The sequence below is a fragment of the Electrophorus electricus genome, chromosome 10 (assembly GCF_041902795.1).
Source record: "Electrophorus electricus isolate QZ-2024a chromosome 10, ASM4190279v1, whole genome shotgun sequence".
Lineage (NCBI taxonomy): Eukaryota > Metazoa > Chordata > Actinopteri > Gymnotiformes > Gymnotidae > Electrophorus > Electrophorus electricus.
The window spans coordinates 17,947,995-17,963,240 of NC_137506.1; the positions used below are offsets into that span (position 1 = coordinate 17,947,995).

At 41.2% G+C, this 15,246-nt stretch overlaps 2 protein-coding genes across 4 annotated transcripts; one reads left to right on the forward strand and one right to left on the reverse strand.

The window, feature by feature from the left end:
• The first annotated feature begins 319 nt into the window (after positions 1 to 319).
• pnoca (prepronociceptin a) lies at positions 320 to 7,045 on the forward strand. The gene is made up of 3 exons (XM_027001488.2): positions 320 to 392; positions 5,430 to 5,569; positions 6,325 to 7,045. Exons 2-3 carry the CDS (start codon positions 5,447 to 5,449, stop codon positions 6,904 to 6,906), a joined length of 705 nt encoding a protein of 234 aa, XP_026857289.2. The 5' UTR covers positions 320 to 392; positions 5,430 to 5,446; the 3' UTR covers positions 6,907 to 7,045.
• Positions 7,046 to 8,128: 1,083 nt separating this feature from the next.
• On the reverse strand, positions 8,129 to 15,246 carry znf395a (zinc finger protein 395a). 3 transcript variants are annotated; one of them, XM_027001435.3, is made up of 10 exons: positions 14,945 to 15,246; positions 12,803 to 13,059; positions 12,490 to 12,692; positions 12,275 to 12,381; positions 11,994 to 12,190; positions 11,779 to 11,879; positions 11,300 to 11,534; positions 10,998 to 11,093; positions 10,048 to 10,226; positions 8,129 to 9,926 (listed from the first exon to the last, which is right to left on the reverse strand). In XM_027001435.3, exons 2-10 carry the CDS (start codon positions 12,980 to 12,982, stop codon positions 9,815 to 9,817), a joined length of 1,410 nt encoding a protein of 469 aa, XP_026857236.2. In that variant the 5' UTR covers positions 12,983 to 13,059; positions 14,945 to 15,246; the 3' UTR covers positions 8,129 to 9,814. The 3 variants fall into 3 exon arrangements, with proteins under 3 accessions (XP_026857236.2, XP_026857237.2, XP_081577589.1); XM_027001436.3 differs by having other exon boundaries at positions 10,048 to 10,166; positions 14,945 to 15,244; XM_081721463.1 differs by lacking the exon at positions 14,945 to 15,246 and adding an exon at positions 13,799 to 14,911.

Consider the following 15,246-nt stretch of genomic DNA (forward strand, 5'->3'; position numbering starts at 1 on the left):
CCCTGACATGAAGGATGCATGGAAACTGTTGAAGGGCAGATTGTGAAATATGTCTCTAATGTGGGAACTGCTTTCCCTGGACTTTCCACACACCCAGTTTGAGCTCGAGGAGAGTGACAGGCGGCACAGTACGCAACCCGGGCATCCGCGTTGGCACGCACGAGGTGTGACGGTCCGCATCTGTGCGTAAGAGGCTTTCCTCCTGCGTCCTGCTGCGAGGTGGGAGGGGGTTGGGGGGGGGGGGCTGGATCACACAGAGGGGAGTGCCCCTATAAGAGGGTTGAGCTGAAGCCTCTGCTCCAATACAAACAGGAGCACAGAACAGGAGACTACTGCTACCTTCCATTTCTCCAGTCTTCTCAGGACAGGTGCCTGATCTGCGCTCGGCACAGGTACGTTCAGGCTGGATGGGGGGGGGAGGTAATAGCTGATTAAATCTGTGAGCTTATTATGGTTCTAGAGACCATTCGCAACCATTTCACAGTTTAGAGCATTACTGTTTAGATATTCTAAATGTCAAAATGTTCTTTCCTTAAAAACAACAACAATTCATTGCAATATTTGTACTTATATTTCTAGCTTTACTAAATGAGTGTAAATGACAAATGTGAATGATCATCTCCCTGGAGACTCTTTATACCCAGCTCTTTGGAGAGCTAGTTTGGTAGACATTGCCTCAAATGGAACTGAAGCAATTCCTCTTCGTTCAAATGAGGGGGGTACTCCTCCACCATCCCATGATACTCTCATTATTATTTCATTGAGTAATACTCCGGTTCATACTGAGATCAATGCACATCTTCAGAAGTCATGGTCTCAGCTCATTACAAACCCCAGGTTACTTCTCTGGGAAATGTATGGTACTGTGGAGCATTAGATCAAAGCTGCCCTTTGAATGCAGAAGAAAATATTGACATACTTGTGAATGATCTTAATAGAGGAGCTGCTCTTCTGGCTGTTGTGGACAAAAAAGTGGCTCGCGTCCACACGTACAGGCCGTCACCGTTTGATTTGCTGTTGTCTGTCGCTGGTGAGCCTCATTGCTTTCTACAGTTTGATGCCAGTGGTTAGATCTCTGTTCATCTCTGAGACTAATTCTTCCTGCGTTTATATGGGGGGTAAAGAATAATCCTTAAATGGCTTTTAGAAATTGTGACTACTCTTGGTTGATTTAATAATTATAAGAGGACTCGTTCCATCAAAACAAAGAACAAAGCCAAAGATGGTTTTGGTGTGCATGCACTTGACATTACTTTATGCTGAGTTTAATTTCCAAAAGATTACTTTTATATATTTTTGTCAGGACAGTTTATTTCTAGTTTACAGTTAAAGAATCCTGTCAAAGTGAACCTGGTCTTTGGCCAGTGATGATATGTTCTTTAAATGTTATAGACATAACATTGCTGTGATTCTTATATTATTCTTAGATTATTCTTAGATTAGGTTTTCAGAGATAATTTTGTTCTTAAACATTACTGAGAAGCTTTCACTTTGGTGGTAAAGGTTGTTGTAAAAAGCGAGAAATTAGAAAAACACATTTTACTAAAGCAAAACTAAAATATAATTAGATAATATCCTTTATCACCCTGAGGCAAATACATATAAAGTTTATTCCACCAGCAAAACAGGCCTGGTTCATTATGAATTGGATTGGCAACTATCTGTGCTCTTTTCAAAATATGGGATAAGATGAGATTTGAAAATACAACATATCATGTCATATTAATGGAAAATGAAATAAATATAAGCTGACATCACCCTAGACCTACACACACTACAAGTTAGACCTACATGCTTGAAAGGCACTAAAATTGTGTGTATTTATAGATCTAGCAGTCCTTTGATCCAAATGGTGAATCATGGTAGTTTGACAAGAATCCAAACCTGTATTTGATCCTCTGGGATTTCCTGGTTTATAGAATCACTAACTTGATCACATTACTTTGATTAAAAGGGGAAACATTAATCAAACTGAAATTTCATTACACATCAAAATTCCCTGTCAAACTATAAGCTTGTGAACTTTAAAATGTAAACTCAGTAGACTATAAGTTTGGAACAACACCGTTTTTTGGTCTTTCATTAAATATTTACAGGCGTTAATGAAATACTTGATTGATGTATGTGAACTAGGCTCACATTGTTCATCATTTTTATGAGTTTTTTTAATTTACAAATATTGATCTTTTTTGGTGAAAGTGCCAAGGTTATTAGTGTTAGTAACCCTTTGCACTGGTACTGGTAAGTAAAAGTTTTTCATACATTTGCTAATAAACTTGCAGAGGATTCCTTAACTCTTAACTGGTTCTAAGAGTTATTAAGCATTATTAATATTACTAATAAAATCACTTATCTGTCCTTATGTGCATTATAAGCGTGAAATCTGCCATAAGATATGCAGTCTATTGCTGTGTCATGGGTGTCAATGCTTATCCCATCTGCTGCAATGCAGTTTGCTGCATTTTCTCATTTCAATTGCTCATTATAGCCTGATCAAAACTACTGTTTTAAACGGTCAAGAATATTTAAAGCATTATTGAAGCAATTTTGCATGCATGTGTTGGAATGTTTTTGTGGGTGTGGGTGTGTGTGCTTGGTTTCTAGGTGTGTGTGTGTGTGTGTGTGTGTGTGTGTGTGTGTGTGTGTGTGTGACCTTCATGGACGGCACTGTGATGCGGTGTTGGGTTCTGCAGCTGGGCAGAGACCAACACACAGACCCTCTTTTAATTGATTCCCCAATATCTAACTTTTCTATCTGTCCAACAGGACAGTATAATGGGTCTTTCTGATAAGAGTCATCAGTAATTTACATGTTACATGACAGTAATTCACATGTTACACGAGAGAATGTGTAAATTATATTACACAACAGTATGACCTCTGCATTGATTTTGGCCAGGTCATCAGTTACACGCAATGGAAATCCTAGATAACTATTGAATATTAAAGGCATTGTGTTTTTGCAGGGGTGTGTCAGGGCGAGGGGGGGGGGCGTAAGCAGCTATGTTGGGGGGGGGTAAATGTGTAGTGATCTTTCTTGGGGGTTCTGTAGCTGCACCTTTTAATAAACACATTTCTTAGACTTCTTTCTTTCTTATACAACCCTTCAACCTACTTTCAGATTTCAGTATATTTATCTGTCAGAAATAATCCTATAATGACGAAGAATAATCTATACTTTAAAATGTTTGCGATGAATGGCCATGTTGAATTATTTTCCATGAATGAATATGAATGGTTATCCATATCCATGAATGGTTCTATTATTTTTAAGAACGCTGCATCCTTTACCACCTGAATGGCTTTGTGATGTCATTGTTTTGCACTATAATAAATCAAACATCCATGTTTACACTCATATGTGAACCTCCACTTGAATTGAGAACCAAAGAGTATTCAAACAGAGTCAATTTCTACATTTGTAGGACCCCACATCATAACTACAAAGCAGCAATATCTCTCACAATGCAAAATAGTCTGAACTACTGAGAATCCCTCTGGTATTTAACATTGATTATAACATCAGTGTAGATGAGATCAGCCATGCTCCATTAGCTTCATTTCTCTTCCAAGCTGTTCAGTAGAATTTTTACACTTTTACAATTTATTGATATGCTGTCCACTTAGAATAATATCTGCTTCTAAGTAATATAACCAATCATTTGAAAAATCACCTCCACCTTTCTCAGTCTTCCTAAATCACCTCCACCTTTCTCAGTCTTCCCAAATCACCTCCACCTTTCTCTTTCTCAGTCTGCCCAAAGCTATGCCCCAACTCCCTTTGCAGCTTTTGTGTCTTCTTCCAATGTTATGGTGGATTTATCTCAATTAAATATTTCTGAAATCAAACAAATTTAGGTTTTAGAAAGTGTATAGAAGGGAAACGGCAGTACTAAATAATTATGTGACCAGAGATCTATGGCTCATTGTTTAATGTCAGATCCGTCAGAAGCGACGGCATTTAGCAACCCAATTATTTCTTCACTTCACTTATTAATGGCAGAGGCTGGTCTTCTGTTCTCTGTCGACAATACAAGATCATTCCAAAGGTCACGGGTTCAGTTATTGTGGGCTTACTGGTTAATCTCTGATCATTTTTTTTTTGTCATGCGTAATTTCATTTGCAAATTAAATCCTGACGTCTGATAAGCCCTGCGTATCTCCTAAGCCTCGGAGACCTGCGCTCCTCCTCTTAGAAGATTCCGACTGCATGACTGCCACATGCAGCAACACGCAGCTGCAACAATCTGCTACTGGCCAATCACAGTGGTGCAGGCAAGTCAACAGGAAATGAAGAGGATATTATGGGAAAGAGTGCATTATTTAATGGTGAGATATAATGTGAGAAGAATCACTGTAAAATACCGTTCTAAAGATCATAATGACAGACTACGGTGGTGTAGTGACTCCTCTTTCCCGAGGCCTGGATGGAGGAGAGCTGACTCTGCTCACTTCCTCACAACTTGCTTTTTTGTCTTCCAAGACTGAGAGCAGTGCATCTAAGACAGAAGCTAATTAAGAAGGCTTACATAAGCACATAATCTAGGAATAGGATGAGTGTAGTATCTCTTGTAAAATCAATATAACTTAATAAGGTGACATTAAAAGCAGAGCATCAGTAAACAGCTCCTCTTCACCTTCTAGATGTTGCGTGTATAATTCACTTACTCCTTGTAATTACTTACCCTGTCTCTTCTTTGGGTGTTCTGCTGACTATTAGAAAAATCCCAGGGCAGTATTGATTCTCAGTGAGTTACACCTTTGGTTTCTTTTTTACTGACACATTCAAGGCAAGTCTAATTATTTTGAAATTGACTGAAGCAGCCACTGAACTTCAGCAAAAGTCTCTTTAGCAAAAATGCCAGGAAAGCAAACAGAACACCTGTCAACACATTTATTATTGGTCCTATCCGAAGTGATAAATCTTGTGTTTTTCTCCTTCTCTTCAAGGGTGGGATGACGTGTCTTTTGTCAGGCTTGTGTGCAGCAGTTGTGCTTAGCAGAGCGTATATCTGCCTTCTCTTTTCCATTGATGTCTCACGAAGCCACAAGTGCTAATTCATGCCTCAGTTATACCTTATGATGATCTCTGTTAAGTGAAGTACTTGCAGATGCGGAGTTTGTCATACACACGTGTACATGCACACGTGTGCACACACTGCAAACACACACACACACACACACACACACACACACACACACACAAAAGCATTTCAGGTGTATCTGATGATAATCTAAGGTCAACAGTTTTTAGATATTCATAGGTCTTATTCATCAAAACAAGCTCCACAATTACACTAATCGATGAGCAGATGTGAAACTGCTTAATGATTGTTCCCTGTTGTGTCATATTACTTGGTTTTGGATTAGTATTTTATTTCACTGTCATTTTAATTTGATAGTTTTAACCTGTGTATTCCTCACTGCAGCCTCACTTCACTCTATAATGAAGACACCCCTGTGGACTCTGCTGCTACTGGGGCTATTTGTCCCTGGACACAGTGACTGTCAGAGAGACTGCCTCTCATGCAGCCAAATTCTGCCCAAAGACCATGCCTTCAACACACTGGTGAGACTCCAGCCTCCAGTATTCTAACATTTATTAACACTTCATTTTACTCTTTAGACCTTCCATAAGAGTTATTATCCAATTGAGCAAGAATAATATTCTCTGTAATAGTTGGAACTGGATTTATTTAGGAATGGTGAGCTTTAGAGGTCAGTCATTACATCCAACATATGGTTGCATTTTTACTAGGTTTAGCAAGGACGAAGATCATTTCCTCTCGCTTAAAATGAATGGATAAGCTGTTTGGCCACATGTCCAGGTATCTGTTCTGAATGCAGATCAGAGGCATGCATAGGGCCAGAAGTACTTTTGTCTCTTGACTTCAAACAGCTGTGGCAATTTCTCTTCACATAATTAAAATGAAACACAGCAGCATCATTTGAGGGTGCAGAAACCAGTGGAACAGAACTGACCCATGTCGTGCTCGGATGGAACCTCCCTGGGTTCTTTTTGAGCATTTGGCTAAATGAATGACCAGAAAAAGAATATATACCTTTCTCAGTTTCACATTTCCTTAACTCCACCCCTCCCTCCCGGCGACTCTGAAGCTTCCCGTCCTTTAATGTCTGCTAATTGTTTCTTTTGGGTCAAGGGGGAGTGCTCGCTCCCTCTTATCTGAAGCAGTGTGGCTTCTCTGCTATGCTGTCGAAACTCCATGAAACCAGCTCAACAAGCTTTGTAGGACCAGAAGTTGCAGCCATGTTATCTGCTCAGAAGTATTACTTCAAACTTTGCTTATATGTGTGCAACCTCAGGTCTGCTTGGTGGAATGTCACAGTGAGGATTCGTTGGGCCTCACCTGGGAGATTTGTCGCACAGCCATGGAGGAAGGACACCTGGCCTCGCTGTCACTACAGGGTGCCATGCTTAAAAGGGCCGAGGAGGAGGTCGGAGCTGTCCTGCCTCTGGACCAGGGCGCCGGAGGCCCATTGTATTCCAAGGCCCTCCAGAGATTTGACCATGTGGTGCGGGCCTTGGATCTGGACAAACTGGATCAAGAGAACTACGACTCCCAGAAGCCTCGGTCTGAGGAGAAAGATGAGGGGGATGCGGAAGGAGACCGGGAGCTTGGGAGCGATCAGGAGGGCACGCCCATGAATCTAACCAAACGCTTCGGCGGCTTCTTCAAAAGCAAGTATGGGTACCGGAAGTTCGCGGATCCTGGGAGGTCTTTACAGAAGAGGTACGGCGGTTTCATAGGTGTCCGCAAGTCTGCCCGCAAGTGGAACAACCAAAAGCGTTTCAGCGAATTTCTAAAGCAGTACTTGGGTATGACCACTCGAGCTAGCGAGTTTAATAGTGTGTCTACTGATATTACCCAGCAGAACGAGGTGTAAAATGGCTCAGTATTGCTAGACTTGCCCAACAAGTCATCATGTGTTATGCTCAGTCAAGAGAAACTATACACATCTTTCTGTACCTTCATGAAAATGTGACAATGGAATGTGGAATGCCATATGGATAGATATGCGTAAAATATAGACTATTTTATATATATATATATATATATATATATATATATATATATATATATATATATATTAACCCATAAAATCTCATAATGATAGTCAGCCAACAGAGACTCTGAAACTAAATGGCTTGTTATTATAACACTAGCAAAATCCTCAAACGACCCTATGGCATTTGTTTTCACTGGGCTCCCTAATGAGCGCTCTGTACACTGATTTAAATAATTTTCACATGGTCACTGCTGAGGCCACCATCCTCATAACTAAAGTGGGTTTCCTCTTTACCACACTGCCATCTAGAGGTTTAAAAGAAAATGACAATCCTCCATCCTCATTACAACTGCAGTGGGACGCCAAGGCGGAAAACTGTGCTGAAAAATTGTAGACAAAAGATGTTGACAGTAAGAGAAATCTGTTTCAGCAATTTCACCCCACTCTAATATGGCAATGACCAGACCTCGACAGCACAACTTGTTAGACCTTTGTGTCTAGTTCCATATTTCATTAAAGAAACCAAAAACGTGTCATTCTGAGAAAATAATCGTTGAAGAAATGAAAAATGTATTTACGCAAACAACACCTTCTGTTTGTTTTTTTATGCTATGAAATCATTATACTGCTCATCATAATGACTGTACATAGAAAAGAAAATTTATGTCAATAAAATAGTTTACTATTCCTTTTGTGGCTCGTCATACAGCAAATGATTGTGTCTTGAAGTATTTTGTTGGTGCCTGCATTTCATGCAAGATTTAAATTTGTTACAAATGTGCCCATGCAATTAAATCTACCTATACTGAATTCTAAAGATTTCATGCTCATTTGACATAAGGTTTAAGAATGAGGATACTGTTAAATTAGTCTTCCACTACTTAATAAAATATTATTGATTTCACATCCATTTCTTAAATTATTTGCTCAAAGGGAAATTATTATATTAGTTATTCACAGAAGCTACATTCTCACAGAAGTTATTTTCTTATTAGCTATATAAAAAAAACAAAAACAAAAACAAAAAACAAAACATTTCAAATTCAAATGTATTGACCCCCCACTACTCCCCCAAACTGAGAAGGAACCACACAGAATGTGTTACCTCATACACAAGGTGTATTAAAAACATCAGGCATTCATATTTCAGACAATGTGTGAAACATATTTAATGAAATAAAATGAAATGATTGAAACTTCATTTCCACAGTAATTTCATGCAACAGAAAATACTGTACAAGCAAATGTACAAGAAAATTGCTCTCACTAAGCTCATAGCAAATGCTCTTCAGTTTTGGGGGGGCCAATTTATTATATTGCTGGTTCCATGTTCAATGCTCCTCCATTTTGACTCTGTATGGTAGTCTATACAGATTTCATATGAAAATGGCTGACGGATCAGCACATAAAAGGATAATCAGTGTCATGCACTGGGACTCGGTGCTCTAGGGCTCGGTCATATCCTGCAGTTTATCAAACCAGTACGCCAAACCATTTAATGGCTTACTAAAAACCCATTACATCATCCTCCTCCTCATCACCACCATCACGATGACTTATAAAAGATTACAAAAATACATCACATATTTGGACCCCAACCATAAGAACCTAATCAAGAAACAGGGGATGTGGGAAAGCAATTCTCCAAGTGATCCCATGATGAAGAACTAGAATAGATATATGAACCCATGCTAGCAAATGTTCATTTAAGGCTGTGTCTCTATATAAAGGACAGTGGTATAGCATAGAGGTAATAAAGAGCATTCAGAAATATGGTTTTAACAGAAAACAAGCATTCACTTTAAAAAGAAGCTGAGGAATGCAATACTTGTAATGACCAGTTTTCTATCAAATCAACAAAAGTGTCAAAAGTTCCAGACTGGGCTACAATACAAGCACTGGTCCCGTTTTCTAAACCTGCTTTTTAATCTGCTTTTCAAATTGAATGCTTCAGGCTTTCCCCTCCATATTTTTTGTTTAACATCTGTTTTTAGGAAAATTAATGTATTTTTATACAGAAATAAGACATGAGATTATATGAGAAATACACAGGTCATGACATGATGTATACTCGATTCAGTTGTAGTTGCAAAAAATCTTAATACAAAAAAGCTTTGCTCACTTTTCAAAGTTTTCATTACACAAAACCTACATAACCACGTTTAACCACCACTATACATGGCATATGTAAACATGAAGTATATCCTTTTAAAGCATTTACATAATAACTGTCACTTTTAAGCTGCCATTTTCTCCCCTGAATAAAATGTTTTCCTTAAAGCACACTTTTCTAATCTCAGAACATCACACAAGTTTTCTGGAATGACAGTGGGCACCCTGTCTTCTATGGATGGTAATCGTCAGGAGAGTTTTGGGCCAATCCTCTGGAGTGTCTGGATTAAATCAGAGACTTTACAAAAAAATATGGCTATTGCTTATCGAAACTCAGCACCAACTGGGGAAAAACAAAAACAAACAAAAATCAAAACGGGCACGTTGATGAATGACCCAGGAAGACCAAAGGAGAAACAGAGAGCAGAATCAGTCTCTCCAAACTTTAACTCTGCCAGCACCTGCAAGGTTTCATGAGATGTTGAGAGGTCAGCACACCAACTTGCAGTGAAAAGGTATTTGTTTTAAAAAAAGAAGTAAAATTTAAAAAACAAAAAAAAGGTGTTTATCTGGTTTCCCCTTCCAACACGGTTCCACCTTTATAAACACACGAGTCTGTGCTCCGGGAAGCATATGGTCAGGCTGGTACTCTGCATCCAGCTCGGCTGGGGTTTCAGTCCAAGAACCTCTGACAGGCTTTCTTCCAACGGCAGGCCGTACACCACTGGTCCCTGTGCTCGATGCCATACACCTTCCGACACTTCTTGGCCTCCCCGCGAAGCCTTCTGTTAGTGTGACGTATGAGAGAACAACAGTAGAGCTTTGAAATTTCCCTGGACATGGACAAAAAAAATAAATAAAAGAGAGGACTAAAGAACGCTGAGGAGGAGGAGGAGGAGCACGAACCGTGTGGTGCAGTGGCTCCTGGGAGGTGAGACACTGGCAGGATGAGGCCTGGAGGGGGCACTGTGGTTCTGCAGCCACTGTTCTCCCACGCTGACAGAGCGGCGACGGAAGGGTGTGCCCTGTGGAGGAATGGCAGAGCACGGAGCGCCCTCAGTAACAGCACTGCACAGGAGAGCAGCCTATGCAGCAGAACACATGGGGGGGGGGGTTTGTTGTTTGTTTTCCAACCAAGATCGTTCATTCATGATTACTGCATAGCCATATTCAATCGAAATACATATATAATACTCATATGGATTATTTGAGATTGCACAGAGAACACTATTTTTTTTTTCCTTTTTGTGATTTTAAAGAAATAATTTGTGCAGCCTGGGATTCTGAATAGAATGAAACAGTATAATTACATAAATAATTTGTTGTGTTAATGGAATACTAAACTATTGGTTTAATGTAAACTGCTTATGATTTATTTGTAGACTGTAACAAAGTGGAGATAAAAAAAAAAATAATAATAATATCAAGTACACCATGTACAGGCAACACTACTGCTGTGTGTATTTAAACAAAGAGGCTTGAAATTCACACATTTTTTCACTAGATGGCACTCTTGCCTTCCAAAGGCAAACGACAAAAACAGTATGCTGCCATTTCCAATGCAAGAATGTCAGTCTAATTTTTTTGTTGTTGCAGTTGATGTAGTTCCTTAAGCAAACATACATTCTAAAAACAAAACAACTCAATTTTTATACTTTCATTCCTTCATAAAATAAGGATACAGAACATGTGTCTTATATACTGGGGCCTGTTTGTAGACTACCGACACATTCATGAGACAGTCTGCAAGGCCTTCAAGTCTGGCAGGGTCACGTCAAAACATTCAACATGCACGTACACCTCTTTCACTCCCCAACATTGCCATGACATGCAACCACGTTAGAAGAGAACCTAACCTGTTTGCTCTGGTGGCCTGTAAGTGGAGGAGTCCAGCGAGAAGAAGCTGGCACAGACACGGGTTTACACGGAGTTAACCGAACAGGCGGCAGTGCCTGGACAAGACAACAGATCGAGCAACCAAACGTCAAAGTCTCATAGCTCTGCGATTCTCACAAAGTGGGAACCGAACAGGAGAACCACATTCACAGCCATGCAAAATTAAATAAGACCTCAGCACTACTACAAGCCCTGATGAAATGCTAAAGAGCACTGGTGGTCCTCAGTGAAATGGGGGAAAAGGATTATTCAGGCATCCTACCTGGTATGAGTGCTCATAGTGAACCTGCCAGAAGTTCCCAGGTGCTGACTGACTGAGCGGGCTGGTCTGGTTAGTGTCGGGTGTGGGCGGGGAGCACGTCAGCTGGGTGGGGCTGGAGGGAGAACCACAGCTGGCCTGTGGAGCACCACAGGTAGCTGTCTGCTCCAGATCTTGGTAGATCTCTGTGTAGTAGAAATCTTCTTCCCTTTGGGAGTGGTCCTGTTCACCATTTTGTCTGCCAATCAAGATAGGGACGAACAGTGAGATGACGTGATGATCTCAGATGGTCTCAAAGAGCGCTGTTACCAGAGATGTGCTAGTTCACGGATTTCATAACACCTAACTTAATTGATTTCAGCTGGGTGACAAAGCATGCTGGCGAGTTGGAACAAAATCTTGGTGAAGTCATTTACTTTCCAGACCTGCGCTATCCACCTCTGGTTGTCAATTAGTCACTCCTGTGCCAGCCGGTTTCTTACCCCAGGTGAAGGGTGCGAACATGACGTTTAATGCCTACGATGGACGTCAGTATTTTTTCACAGTTTGGCCACAGACATCTGTAGGCAACCTTCACAGAGTTCTGAAATAATAAAGCACACAGAAGGACCATTTAGTTTTCCAAATAAACTACAACCCAAGACATTAGATGTAGGTTAAACAAAAGGAAACATTATAAGAAAACGCCCGAGTTCACCTTGCGTCTCCTCGGTGCTGGTTCATCAAAAAGCACTTGCTCCATCTCCATGTCCAGACCTTCGTCAACAGGAGGGACCAGGGCCCTGTCCGCCTCTGCGATAGATGGAGATGGCGTAGGGCTACTGTTTCCATGGTCACAGCTCCAATAACCCCCATCAGACACTTCGCTATTACCACAGTCCATCCCGCTTAAGGCTGTCAAAGAGCAAAGGGTCAGAACCGTGTCCGGCTAGCTCAGCACAGCGCTGAAAGGTGCAGAACATGCTGCTTGCAGCCAACCTGGTGCTGGCTCCTCCTGAATAGGACTCTGGATCATGGGGCTACAGGACAGACTGGTCAGGACCATGGCAGCCATGATTTCATCCATGTCCACAGTCTCTGGGCTCCTAAAGGTCGAGGTCAAAATCCCGTTAAAGATGTAACTGGGTCAGATTCACCAACCTTAACCATAAGATTAGCCCTAACGGAATGACAACAGCAGCAGTAAACTGTACCTCTTTGGCACGTCGATGGACGAGGACACGGAGTAGGGGGTGTTGGTTGGCGGCGGAGGTGTGGCGGGGGTCATCCACACGTCCTCCAGCTTGCGGCGAACGTGCGTGTTGAGCTGTGGTAGGAAGACGGACACCTCGTCGTCCACATGGTTATGCTGCTCCACAACACCTCCGCACTCCTGACCACCACAATGCACATACACCTGAGACAGATTAGGTAACAATCGTTACAGCAAAAAAAAAAAATCCAGAGATCATCACCCAGTGAAAATTCTTGAGTTCTATATGAGGCAGATTCCTCGCCTCTACCCACCCTCTGTCCGGGGTAAAGTTTGACCCTGTGGAGGCCGTGCGTCCCTGCTCCAATCCCCGAGATCACGCGACCTCCATCCGGTTCTACGTGAGGCACCACATCCACAAGACCCTCCGTGGACGTACCGCAGACCAAAGCTCCCAGAGGAGACCGCTTGCCTAACCTATTCTTGGGTAGCATTGTGGCTGCTAGCAACTTGTTTCTTTCCTGCAGGAAGATCAGCTGCACCAATCAAGGATCGAGGACAGACAGAAAAGCTGGGAAGAGGAAAGAGATACAGTGATCAGCCACTTGTACCCAATACAATCAAATCTTTAAGCAGAGGAAAATTCATGATTTTCTTTAATGGAGAAGTACCTGCTTCTAAAGTTCAACACAGCTCACTTAACACCTGTCCCTTTAATGCTGTACAATTGTTATAATCAGGGTATAGAGTTTTTATATATGATTTCATCAAGTCCCATTGAGTTTCACTCAACAAAGTCAAACAATTCTGCAGGGAAATGAAGTCTAAATCCAAGTATAATTCTGCACAACTCCCACAGATTACTCTGCCTTGCCCACCATCGCAGCTGGGCAAAGTGATCAGAATCAGTTTATTTCAACAAGTACGCAACACATACATCCTGGTGAGTGCGCCTCTGAGGACTGTTGATCATGTCAGACCACTCATCAGCTGAGTATTTAGGCATGAGGATATTAAATGATGCAAAATTCTGAAAGACCAATTGCAAGACTGTGACTCATCGATCTGTCACATGAAACCACCCAAAACCGCCTGACGATGACAACAGAAGGATGGGTTCTCTCTTTAGTTTAGGGGCTCTTATGGTCATTATTGGCACGGCAGTGCCAGAACCTTTGGCCATGAAACCCATTACACTCAGAGGGATTAGTATGCGTTACAGAACCATGCAAAGATGGTTTTGAGTTTCCTGTATTCCAGTAAATGAGTGATTCACCGATTTACAAATACTGCTGACTAGTAGAATTTACCTCGACTGCAATTCTTCTGAGGTCTTGTTCCGAGTCCCTTAATTTCATAAGATAACTACACACATGATAAACTATCCTCAGACCTTCAGGAGTGTATACATTCCTCAGTCCTTCAGGGTTGTTAAATACAAAGCAAAATATGTAATTATTTCTCAGGGCAATTTAACTAACTATTATCAATAAGATATGCATTGCCAATAAAGAAGTTAAACATTTTGGTCTTGTCAGACATTTAATAATCACCCACATCTCTCAGTGGATGGCTCCACTGCAGGCCATGGTGGTAAAAGCTGATACCTACTAAGTTAGCCAAGTTATTCGCTAGAAATACTTCTCAAAAACAATTAGGCGGGCATACCCTAAACATATGTATTAGTCACGTGAACATTCATTTCGCTCTTCAAACGGACTAGTGGCGCTACAAAACGCCAACAGTGATTTATCTTAACGGTTCACTGAGATCGTGCTACGGGTGAATACGTCCATTACGGCCCCAATGTATTTCCACAAGAGTCGGCTTTTCAGTGTTTTAGAAACTTACAAAATATTTAGTTAGCTAAGCTGGCTAGGTATGTAGGTAGGCAGCAATGCATCGACGACAACATAAACTAGGCTAGCTAGCTACTGTGAATGTGGAGCGCTCTCGTACGAAGATTCGTTCACGCAGTCAGAAGTTGCTTTCGGACCTTCGATTACTCCGATTAATGCGACTAATGTTCGTCGTGTTTTCAGTAAAGAAGTCACATGCGTCGTCTTGTTTAAACAAACGGAATTAACAAAACATGTTCATAATGTTATATGATTTTTTTAACCATTTAATCATGCTTACGCATACCAGTTTATCTAGCTACTAATTTTTTTAGAAGCGTTGAATAATTAGCCAGTTTACTGTAGCCTGTATTCTTTTTCTTTCTGCGTGCAATTTAGCCAGCCTAACTGTCGGTGAAGCAAATACCATGCAGACAAGCAGATATCCGTGACACCCTCTCAAATCACATTATTACTTCGACTCAGTTTGTTTCTAAAAAACGAAAAAAAACCCACAAGGTCACATGCAATCATTTCTGAGAATCGTAAACTGCACAGTCGATACACCAATTTACGATAAAATACGACATAAACTTTCAATGAACATTGTGTACCTACCTTTGCCGACATTCAACACACCCCCTTTTTCTACAGAGCTTGCTCTGACCGGCTGTAACTTGAAAACGTTCTTTTCAGAACCCACCAAGTGTAGCTGGTGGGACGTCTGAAAGCCCGGCCTGGACGTTTCCAGTGTTGCGGATTCCTTGGTTTTTACAGAAAGCGTCTACCGAAGACGCCAGTGTTTAACGCAGCGTATATTACTTTCGTAAGCCAGTCTAAGATTTCCACGGCGTTAAGTACGCCATGCCTCCATCACCATTCAGCTGGCGTTCATAACGTTCCCGGCGTTGAATCCGGTA